Raw genomic sequence first — 11,613 nt, forward strand, 5'->3', positions numbered from 1 at the left:
ATCGCCACACTGTCTTCCACAATGGTTGAACTAATTTACACTCCCACCAGCAGTGTAAAAGTGTTCCTATTTCTCCATATCCTCTCCAGCATCTGTCTCCAAATTTTTTAATGATCACCATTGTAACAGGCATGATATGATATCTGAATGTGGTTTTGATTTGCATTTCTCTAATGACCAGTGATGATGAGCATTTTTTCATGTGTTTGTTGGCCTCATGTATGTCTTCTTTTTAAAAGTGTCTGTTCATGTTTATGTCCTTTGCCCACTTTTGAATGGGTTTGTTTGCTTTTTTTCTTGTAAATCTGTTTTAGTTCTTTGTAGATTCTGGATATTAGTCCTTTGTCAGATAGGTAGATTGCAAAAAAAATTTTCCCATTCTGTTGGTTGCCAGTTCATTCTAATCACTGTTTCTTTTGCTGTACTGAAGCTCTGGAGTTTAATTAGATCCCATTTGTCTATTTTGGCTTTTGTTGCCATTGCTTTTGGTGTTTTAGTGATGAAGTCCTTGCCTATGCCTATGCCCTAGATGATTTTGCCTAGGTTTTCTTCTAGGATTTTTATGGTGTTAGGTCTTATGTTCAAGTCTTTAAACTATCTGGAGTTAATTTTAGTGTAAGGTGTCAGGAAGGGGTCCAGTTTCTGTTTTCTGCACATGGCTAGCCAATTATCCCAACATCATTTATTAAACAGGGAAGCCTTTCCCCATTGCTTGTTTTTTGTCAGGCTTGTCAAAGATCAGATGGTTGTAGATGTGTGGCATTGCTTCCCAGGACTCTGTTCTGTTCCATTGGTCTATATCTTTGTTTTGGAACCACTACCACACTGTTTTGATTACTGCAGCCTTGTAGTATAGTTTGAAGTCAGGTAGCGTGATGCCTCCATCTTTGTTCTTTTGCTTAGGATTGTCTTGGCTATGCGGGCTCTCTTTTGGTTCCATATGAATTTTAAGGTGTTTTTTTCCAGCTCTGTGAAGGTCATACGTAGCTTGATGGGGATAGTGTTCAACCTGTAGATGACTTTGGGTAGTATGGCCATTTTCACAATATTGATTCTTCCTAACCATAAGCATGGAATGTTTTTCCATCTTTTTGTGTCCTCTCTTATTTCCTTGAGCAGTGGTTTGTAGTTCTCCTTGAAGAGGTCCTTTACATTCTTTGTTAGTTGTATTCCTAGGTATTTTATTCTCTTTGTAGCAATTGTGAATGGGAGTTCATTCTTGATTTGGTTCTCTTTTAGTCTGTTATTGGTGTTAGGAATGCTTGTGATTTCTGCACATTAATTTTGTATCCTGAGACCTTGCTGAAGTTGCTTATCAGTTTCAGGAAATTTCGGGCTGAGACAATGGGGTCTTCTAAATATATAATCATGTCATCTGCAAATAGAGACAATTTGACTTCTTCCTTTCCTAATCGAATACCTTTTATTTCTTTTTCTTGCCTGATTGCCCTGGCTAGAACTTCCAACGCTATATTGAATAGGAGTGATGAGAGAGGGCACCCTGATATCAAAGGGAATGCTTCCAGTTTTGCCCATTCAGTATGATATTGGCTGTGGGTTTGTCATAAATAGCTTTTATTACTTTGAGATACGTTTGGTCGATACCTAGTTTATTGAGAGTTTTTAGCATAAAGGGCTGTTTAATTTTGTCAAAGGCCTTCTCTGCACCTATTGAGATGATCATGTGGTTTTGGTCTTTGCTTCTGTTTATGTGGTGGATTACGTTTATAGACTTGCGTATGTTGAACCAGCCTTGCATCCCCAGGATGAACCCTATCTGATTGTGATGGATAAGCTTTTTAATGTGCTGTTGAAATCAATTTGTCAGTATTTTATTGAAGATTTTCGCATCTATATTCATTATGGATATTGGCCTGAAGTTTTCTTTTATTTGTTAAGTCTCTGCCAGGTTTTGGTATCAGGATGATGTTGGTCTCATAAAATGATTTGAGAAGGATTCCCTCTTTTTCGATTGTTTGGAATAGTTTCAGAAGGAGTGGTACCAGCTCCTCTTTGTATGTCTGGTAGAGTTTGGCTGTGAACCCATCTTGACCTGAGCTTTTTTTGGTGGGTAGGCTATTAATTGCTGCCTCAACTTCAGCCCTTGTTATTGGTCTATTCAGGGTTTCAGCTTTTCCTGGTTTAGGCTTGGGTGGGTGCAAGTGTCCAGGAATTTATCCATTTCTTCCCAGTTTACTGGTTTGTGTGCATAGAGTTGTTGGTAGTTATCGCTGATGGTAGTTAGTACTTCTGTGGAATCGGTGGTGATATCCCCTTTATCGTTTTCATTGCATCTGTTTGATTCTTCTCTCTTTTCTTTTTTATTAATCTGGCTAGTGGCCTATTTTGTTGATCTTTTCAAAAAACCAGCTTCTGGATTTATTGATGTTTTGAAGAGTTTTTTTATGTCTCTATCTCCTTCAGTTCTGCTCTGATCTTAGTTGTTTCTTGACTTCTGCTAGCTTTTGAGTTTTTTTTTTGTTTGTTTGGTTTTTTTTTGATCTTGCTTCTCTAGCTCTTTCAATTTTGATGATAGGGTGTCGATTTTAGATCTTTCCTTGCTTCTCTTGGGCATTTATTGCTATAAATTTTCCTCTAGACACTGTTTTAATTGTGTCCCAGAGATTCTGGTAAATTGTGTCTTCATTCTCATTGTTTAGAAGAACATCTTTATTTCTGCCTCATTTCATTGTTTATCCCGTCAACATTCAAGAGCCAGTTGTTCAGTTTCCATGAAGGTGTGTTGTTCTGAGTTAGTTTCTTAATCCTGAGTTCTAATTTGATTGCATTGTGATCTGAGAAGTTTGTTATTATTTCCATTCTTTTGCATTTTCTGAGGAGTGATTTACTTCCGATTATGTGGTCAATTTCAGAGCAGGTTGATGTGGTGCTGAAAAGAGTGTATATTCTGTGGTTTTAGGGTGGAGAGTTCTGTAGAGGTCTATTAGGTTTGCTTGGTCCTGATCTGAGTTCAAGTCCTGGATATCCTTGTTAATTTTCTGTCTCATTGATCTAATATTGACAGTGGAGTGTTAAAGTCTCCCACTATTATTGTGCCGGAGACTAAGTCCCTTTGTAGGTCATTGCTTTATGTATCTAGGTTCTCCTGTATTGGGTGCATATATATTTTGGATAGTTAGCTCTTCTTGTTGCTTTGACCCTTTTACCATTATGTAATGTCCTTCTTTGTCTCTTTTAATCTTTGTTGCTTTAAAGTCTGTTTTATCAGAGACTAGGTTTGCAACTCCTGCTTTTTTTTGCTCTCCATTTGCTTGGTAAATCTTCCTCCATCCCTTTATTTTGAGCCTATGTGTGTCCTTGCACAGTGAGAGGGGTTTCCTGGATACAGCACACTGATAGGTTTTGACTTTTTATCCAATTTGCCAGTCTGTGTCTTTTGATTGGGGCATTTAGCCCATTTACATTTAAGATTAATATTGTTATGTGTGAATTTGATCCTGCCATTTCCATGCTAGGTGGTTGTTTCACCTGCTAGTTGAGGCAGTTTCTTCACTGTGTCAATGGTCTTTACCATTTGGTACTTTTTTGGAGTGGCTGGTACTGGTTGTTCCTTTCCATGTTTAGTGCATCTTTTAGGAGTTTTGTAAGGCTGGCCTGGTGGTGATGAAATCTCTCAGCAATTGCTTGTTCATAAAGGATTTTATTTCTCCTTTGCTTATGAAGCTTAGTTTGGCTGGATATGAAATCCTAGGTTGAAAGTTCTTTTCTTTAAGGATGTTAAATATTGGCCCCCACTCTCTTCTGGCTGGTAGGGTTTCTGCCTAGAGATCTACTGTGAGTCTGATGGGCTTCCCTTTGTGAGTAACCCAACCCTTCTCTCTGCCTGCCCTTAGCATTTTTTCCTTCATTTCGACCCTGGTGAATCTGATGATTATTTGCTTCGGGGTTGTTCTTCTTGAGGTATATCTTTGTGGTGTTCTCTGTATTTCCTGGACTTGAATGTTGGCCTGCCTTGCTAGGTTGGGAAAGTTCGCCTGGATAATATCCTGAAGAGTGTTTTCCAGCTTGGATTTATTCTCTCCATCACATTCAGGTACACCTATCAAACATAGATTAGGTCTTTTTATATAATTCTGTATTTCTTGGAGGCTTTGTTCATTTCTTTTCACTTTTTTCTCTAATCTTGCCGTCTGGTTTTATTTCATTGGGTTGATCTTCGATCTCTGATATCCTTTCTTCTGCTTGGTCGATTGGGCTGTTGAAACTTGTGTATGCTTCGTGAAGTCCTCTTGTGTTTTTCAGCTCCGTTAGGTCATTTATATTCTTCTCAAAGCTGTTTATTCTCATTAGCATTTCATCTAACCTTTTTTCAAGGTTCTTTATTTCTTTTCATTGGGTTAGAACATATTCTTTTGGCTCATAGAAGTTTATTATTACCCACCTTCTGAAGCCTGTTTCTGTCAATTCATCAGACTCATTCTCGATCCAGCTTTGTTCCCTTGCTGGTGAGGAGTTGTGATCCCTTGGAGGAGAGGTGTTCTGGTGTTGAGTGTGTTCATCCTTTTTGTGCTGGTTTCTTCTCATCTTTGTGGATTTATCTACCTGTGGTCTTTGTAGTTGGCAACTTTCAGATGGGGTCTCTGAGTGGACATCCTTCTTGTTGATATTGAAGTTATTTCTTTCTGTTTTTTACTTTTCCTTCTAACAATCAGGCCCCTCTGCTGTAGGACTGCTGGAGGTCAACTCCAGACCCTGCTTGCCTGGGGATCACCCAAGGGGGCTGAAACTGCTGCCAGTTTCTTCTTCTGTTATCTTCATCCCAGAAGTGTACCCGCCAGATATCAGCCTGAGCTCTCCTTTACAAGGTGCCTCTTTGGATATACAGGGGCCAGGGAGTTGCTTGTGGAGACCATCTGTCTCTTATAGGAGCTCAAGTGCTGAGCTGGGAGCTCCATTGTTCCATTCAGAGCTGCTGGGCAGGTATGTTTAAGTCTGCTGCAATAGAACTCATAAATGCCTTTTTCCCCAGGTGCTTTGTCCTGGGAAGATTGGGCTTTATTTTTAAGTTCCTGATGTGCTGCTGCCTTTTTTCAGAGATTCCCTGCCCAGCAAGGTGGAAATCTAGCCACATTCTGCCAACAGAGGCATTACTGAGCTGCTGTGGGCTCTGCACAGCTGCTTTGTGAACTTCCTGTTAAAACTACCTCAGTAATGCTGGTCTGCCTCAGTAATGGCAGACTGTCTCAGTAATGGCGGACTGTCTCTGTAAAGTCAGATTGCCTCAGTAATGGCAGACCGCCTCAGTAATGGTGGACTGCCTCAGTAGTGGTGGACTGCTTCGGTAATGGCTGACATCAGAGTTGGACTGTCCCAGGTCCAGCTGCACTTGCTGCAAAACTCTCAATCCAGAGTGTTTCAGATTGACAGTCTTTGTTGCGGGTGGGACCCACTGAGCCAGATTACCTGGCTCCCTGTTTCAGCCCCCCTTATTTTTTTTCAGTTGAATGGGTGGCTCTGTATCCCAGGCATTCCAAGCACCTGTTGAAACGGCTGCCTGGATTTGTGTGAGTGTTTTGAGTGGAGATCCACAGTGCTGGCTGAAACAGCCGTGCTGGAAGCTCATGGTGCTTTTCAGCCTGGGAATCTCCTGGTCTGTGGGCAGTAAAAACTTGTTTGGTAATGCAGTGATCACTCACCCTCTGCGTTCTTCTTGCTGGGAACTGCACTCCAGAGCTGTTCCTATTCAGCCATCTTGGATAACCTCCAGGAAACATTACTTTTCTGGCACAATATAGATACAAGGTAAGCCTCAGAGACTATTGAAAAGTTAAAAATGAAAAAATTGGCTCACAGTATTTTATGTAGTTGAATCATCAGCATATATATTTTTTGAATGGTTTACCTTTTTAATAACTAATACACTGTTATTAATTATAGTCACATCATATTATACACCTCTTTAACTTATTCCTCCTGTCTAACTGAAATTTTATGTCCTCGAATGGTTTACCTCTAATTCTTTTTTTTTTTTTTTTTGAGACAGTGTCTCACTCTGTTGCCCAGGCTGGAGTGCAGTGGTGAGATCTTAACTCACTGCAACCTCTGCCTCTGGGTTCAAGTGATTCTCATGTCTCAGCCTCCCCAGTAGCTAGGATGTCAGGCATGCACCACAATGCCCAGTTAATTTTTGTATTTTAAGTAGAGACAGGATTTCACCATGATGGCTAGGCTGGTCTTGAACTCTAGACCTCAAGTGATCTGCCTGCCTGGGGCCCCCAATGTGCTGGGATTACAGACATCAGCCACCACGCCTTGCCAGTTTACCTCTAATTCTGAAATCTATTATAATTATTATTACCAAAATATGGATATATTCATGCTAATTCTTTATTCACTAGCAATCCATTTTTGTACTGAATACTGAGAACATAGGTAAGGAATCAGCTAAACATGATCCAAGGCTGCTTTATATCAATTTCCTGAAGGATAGATGTGAAGAAATAGTGCCACATTACTTGGTAATGATGTTAAATGAAGTTGCTATGCAAATTAATTTTCCAGATGTTTGAAGCCAAACTTTTTTAACTTAACAAATTTTGAGGTGACTCTTCCCAAATCATGTAAAATATTTCTCTGCTTCATCAGGAAGCTAATGATCTAGTGTTTCAGTGGTAAGTAATCATTTTGGACAGTTATTTCATTGTCCTGTAAAAGAGTGGCAGCCACCTTACTCTTGCAGGGTAGAGCTGTGCATAAGTACATACTGGTGATATAAGGCTGTGCTTTTGGTGTTTTCATACTCTCATGAAGTGTTGTACCTCATACTTTTCCATTAATATCTACTATTCATAGATTTTCCATCTATTTTTAATTCGATCTTTCTACTTTCTAATCTGTGAACTGACACATCAGCTAAGATATTGTATCTATTGAGTTCTTAACATGTATGAGGCACTATTTAAAGTGTTAAAATGTGCCTGTGCATTTAATCCTCCCAGCATCTCAGACAGGTAAGCACTATCATTATCTACGTTTTCAGACAAGAAAACTGAAGCGCAGAGAGATTAAGTAACTTGCCCCAATCACATAGCAGTTCATGATCTTAATCATTATATTATACTCTTGAGGTAGCATCATTCATCTGGAGTAATACCCAAGGTTTGTTGTCTCACTCCAAGGAAATCAAGGATGTGAACACACAAGGAATGTGGTTAAGAGTGGAGGTTGAATAGGCAAAAGAAAGAGAAGAGCTCTCTCCTGCAGAGAGGGTTCCCGAGTGTGTTCTCCAGTCCACAGCAAAATGCAGTGGGTTTTATCGTTGTGCTTGAGGAGTCGATGTCTGGTTTACACAGGGCATGAAAGATTGGTCAGACCAGGTATGCCATTTCACACATAGTGTGTGGAAATCTGACCACTCCCACCCTAATCTTCTATTATGCAGGTAGGTTTTCCACCTGGCTGGCGCCATGTTGCCTGTTTCTTTACTGTACATGTAGTGACAAAGAAAAGGGAAAGTGGAGCCTCCATGGTGAACATACGTGGTCCCCAGATAGCCGCTTTCCATTGGCACAGCTGCTGGCATTCACCCTTGCAAGTTTCCAGCTTGCTTTTCTATGTCTATAACTTGATTTTTCAGACTGTTTTTTTGTTAGAAAAGAAATGATTTTGAAGCTGCTTTTTGTTAAAAGGGAAATTCCATTGAGGACACTTTTACCCTCACTATTTGCCTGAATGATTTCTATCTCCTGTATCACTGTGTTATATAAAGATGCTTATTAAAATGACCCATAAACCTAAGAGTGAATGAGCTCTCATAGAATGCTTGAGTGGAACTCTGAAAAATACTTACATTTTGGTGAGTTGTCTTTGTGATGTCTATTTTCATTTCTCACAGAACGTATGTGTATGTGTGTGTTTGTGCAAATTTCTTGCATTTGTATCAAATAGGTAAGGTGGCCAGAGAAGCAACTTTACCAAACCAGTGTGAGGTATTATTAAATCATAAACAGATGTGCCATATCTGGCCTAATGCCTTTTTGTGTATTTGAAGTTTCACTGGAACTCAGCCACATCCATTCATTCACTAACCATCTATGGTCTCTTTCTTCTGACAGTGGCAAGGATGAGTAGTTGCCATAGAGACCACATGGCTCACAGAGACTAAAATATTTACTGTCTGGCCCTCTAAGAAAAAAAAGAGTTTGTCAACCCCTGCTCTAGATGTTGATTTTATACCAGTGGGTCTCAATTTCAGGTTTTGTGAAAGACAAAAGAAGGGATTGGCTCATCAGAATCTGCTGGATAGGCTTTTCAAAAGCTACACACCTCCCTCTCTCCTCCTTCTCATAGGCTTTCCCTATTGAGAATCATTTTCTTAAACTTTATGATCCAAATAGTCTGATTGTATTAGCTGTTGTTGGCCTTCTGTAACATATCTAAAGTAATGTTGACTGTGTATTTCTTTTACAGGGTTGTGGGAAGAAAATGTATTCCTTTTTGAGAGGAACCAAACAACTGCAGGTGCTGAGGTTTCTGGGAATCTCCATTGGAGTGACACAAATCCTGGCCATGATTCTCACCATTACTCTGCTCTGGGCTCTGTACTATGATAGAAGGGAGCCTGGAACAGACCAAATGATGTCCTTGAAGAATGACACCTCTCAGCACCTGTCATGTCCCTCAGTAGAACTGTTGAAACCAAGCTTGTCTAGAATCTTTGAACACACATCCATGGCAAACAGCTTTAATACACACTTTGAGATGGAAGAGTTATAAAAACAAAATGTCACAGAAGAAAACCACAAACTTGTTTTATTGGACTTGTGAATTTTTGAGTACATACTATCTGTTTCAGAAATATGTAGAAATAAAAATGTTACCATAAAAGAATAACTAAGCATATAACATTCTATGCTTTAAAATGAAGAGGGAAGAGTTTCATGTCATAAGTCACCACCTGGACAATAACTGACGCTCTTAAAATGCTGAAGACAGATTTAATACCCACTGTGTAGCCTGTGTATGACTTTTGCTGAACATAGTTATGTTTTGAGGCGGCATGGTTTGATTAGCATTTCTGCATCCATGCAAACGAGTCACATATGGTGGGACTGGAGCTATAGTAAATGTTGATTTACTTCTACCAGCTAGTATATAAAGTACTAATTAAATGCTAACATAGGAAGTTAGAAAATACTAATGACTTTCATTACTCAGCAAGCTATTCTTTTGATGCTAAATAAATTATATGTCAGAAAACTTTCAAGATTGGTGACTACCTAAATATGATTTTTGCTGGTTACTAAAGTGTTCTTACCAATTAAAAGAGCAAACTAACGCATTGTCTTACGCTGACCAGGGATCTAGTTGTATATAAGTCTGTGTTAAGTCTGTATAATTCAGTAGATTTCAGTTCTGATAATGTTAAGAATAACCATTCTGAAAAGAAAAATTTGTCCTGTATAGCATCATTATTTTTAGCCTTTCCTGTTAATAGAGCTTTAATATTCTGTCCTGGGCTTATATTACATATATAACTGTTAATTTAAATACTTAACCACTAATTTTGAAAATTACCAGTGTGTTACATAGGAATCATTCAGAATGTAGTGTGGTTTTTAGGAAGTATTGACAAGAATATTTGCACATAACTTAGTTGATTCAGAAAGGACTTGTATGCTGTTTTTCTCACAAATGAAGACTCTTTTTGACACTAAACACTTTTTAAAAAAGCTTATCTTTGCCTTCTCCAAACAAGAAGCAATAGCCTCTAAGTCAATATAATTCTACAGAAAATAGTGTTCTTTTTCTCCAGAAAATGCTTATGAGAATCGTTAAAACACGTTACAGTTTATCTAGAGATTCTTTATTTCACTGATTAAAATACTGTGGTGAATTACACAGATTATTAAATTTTTTACAAGAGTATAGTATATTTATTTGAAATGGGAAAAGTGCATTTTACTGTATTTTGTGTATTTTATTTCTCAGAATATGGAAAAAATTAAAACCTGTCAATAAATATTTTCTAGAGAGTAATGACTTGTCTGTGCCTATTTTTTAATACATTACCAGCACTTATGCCACTTGAGAAGATTTTCAAGAGGAGAAAAACATGAGAAAGAATGATTGAATAAAAGTAATAATATTGATTTCCAAACTCCAGAACAGACCTATAAGAGTATGTATTTTCATTGAGAAGAGTCCAAAAGATGCCCATTTATTTTCACTTTTGCTTTTTAGCTAAATGTTAAATAATATGCTTGCTTGAGATAATATGACGATTTATGGTAATTTATCTTTTCTATGTTTGCATATCACAGTTTTATAACACAAATATGCCCATTTGTGTTAATTTGTCATTTCAATGTTTGTGTATCAGCTTTATAACTATTATTAATTTTTTTTCCTCATTTATTTATTTTATTGCATTTCAGGTTTTGGGGTACATGTGAAGAACATGCAAGATTGTTGCATAGGTACACACGTAGTAGTGTGATTTGCTGCCTTCCTCCCCATCACCTACATCTGGCATCTCTCCCCCGGCTATCTCTCCCCAGCTCCCCACCGCCCACCCTCCCTCCCCTATTTCCCCCCAACTGACCCCAGTGTGTACTGCTCCCCTCCCTGTGTCCATGTGTTCTCGTTGTTCAACACCCACCTATGAGTGAGAACATGCGGTATTTGATCTTCTGCTCTTCTGTCAGTTTGCTGAGAGTGATGGTTTCCAGGTTCATCCATGTCCCTACAAAGGACACAAACTCATAGTTTTTGATGGCTGCATAATATTCCATGGTGTATATGTGTCACATTTTCCCTATCCAGTCTACCGTCGATGGGCATTTGGGTTGGTTCCAGGTCTTTGCTATTGTAAACAGTGCTGCAATGAACATTCGTGTACACGTGTCCTTATAGTAGAATGATTTGTAATCCTTTGGATATATACCCAGTAATGGGATTGCTGGGTCAAATGGAATTTCTATTTCTAGGTCCTTGAGGAATCGCCACACTGTCTTCCACAATGATTGAACTAATTTACACTCCCACCAACAGTGCAAAAGTGTTCCTATTTCTCCACATCCTCTCCAGCATCTGTTGTCTCCAGATTTTTTAATGATCGCCATTCTAACTGGCATGAGATGGTATCTCAATGTTGTTTCGATTTGCATTTCTCTGATGACCAGTGATGATGAGCATTTTTTCATATGTTTGTTGGCCTCATGTATGTCTTCTTTTGTAAAGTGTCTGTTCATATCCTTTGCCCACTTTTGAATGGGCTTGTTAGTTTTTTTCTCATAAATCTGTTTTAGTTCTTTGTAGATTCTGGATATCAGTCCTTTGTCAGATGGGTAAACTGCAGAAATTTTTTCCCATTCTGTTGGTTGCTGATTCGCTCTAATGACTGTTTCTTTTGCTGTGCAGAAGCTGTGGAGTTTAATTAGGTCCCATTTGTCTATTTTGGCTTTTGTTGCCAATGCTTTTGGTGTTTTGGTCATGAAGTCATTGCCTACACCTATGTCCTGAATGGTTTTTCCTAGATTTTCTTCTAGGGTTTTTATGGTGTTAGGTCTTACGTTTAAGTCTTTAATCCATCTGGAGTTAATTTTAGTGTAAGGTGTCAGGAAGGGGTCCAGTTTCTGCTTTCTGCACATG

The 11,613-nt window shown here is 38.7% G+C and overlaps 1 protein-coding gene across 6 annotated transcripts in view; it reads left to right on the forward strand.

Annotated features, from left to right (window-relative positions):
- Window positions 1-9,999, forward strand: part of TSPAN12 (tetraspanin 12) — an 80,605-nt gene extending 70,606 nt beyond the window's left edge. For all 6 annotated transcript variants that reach the window (XM_032276178.1, XM_032276177.1, XM_032276182.1 and 3 more), the window contains one exon: window positions 8,431-9,999. In XM_032276178.1, coding sequence (XP_032132069.1) covers window positions 8,431-8,736 — 306 coding nt within the window. In that variant the 3' untranslated portion in view covers window positions 8,737-9,999. The remainder of the gene's footprint in view (window positions 1-8,430) is intronic.
- The last annotated feature ends 1,614 nt before the right edge of the window (window positions 10,000-11,613 follow it).

The sequence above is a fragment of the Sapajus apella genome, unplaced genomic scaffold (genome assembly GCF_009761245.1).
Source record: "Sapajus apella isolate SASKATOON/1434 unplaced genomic scaffold, GSC_monkey_1.0 scaffold7, whole genome shotgun sequence".
NCBI classification, from domain to species: Eukaryota; Metazoa; Chordata; class Mammalia; order Primates; family Cebidae; genus Sapajus; species Sapajus apella.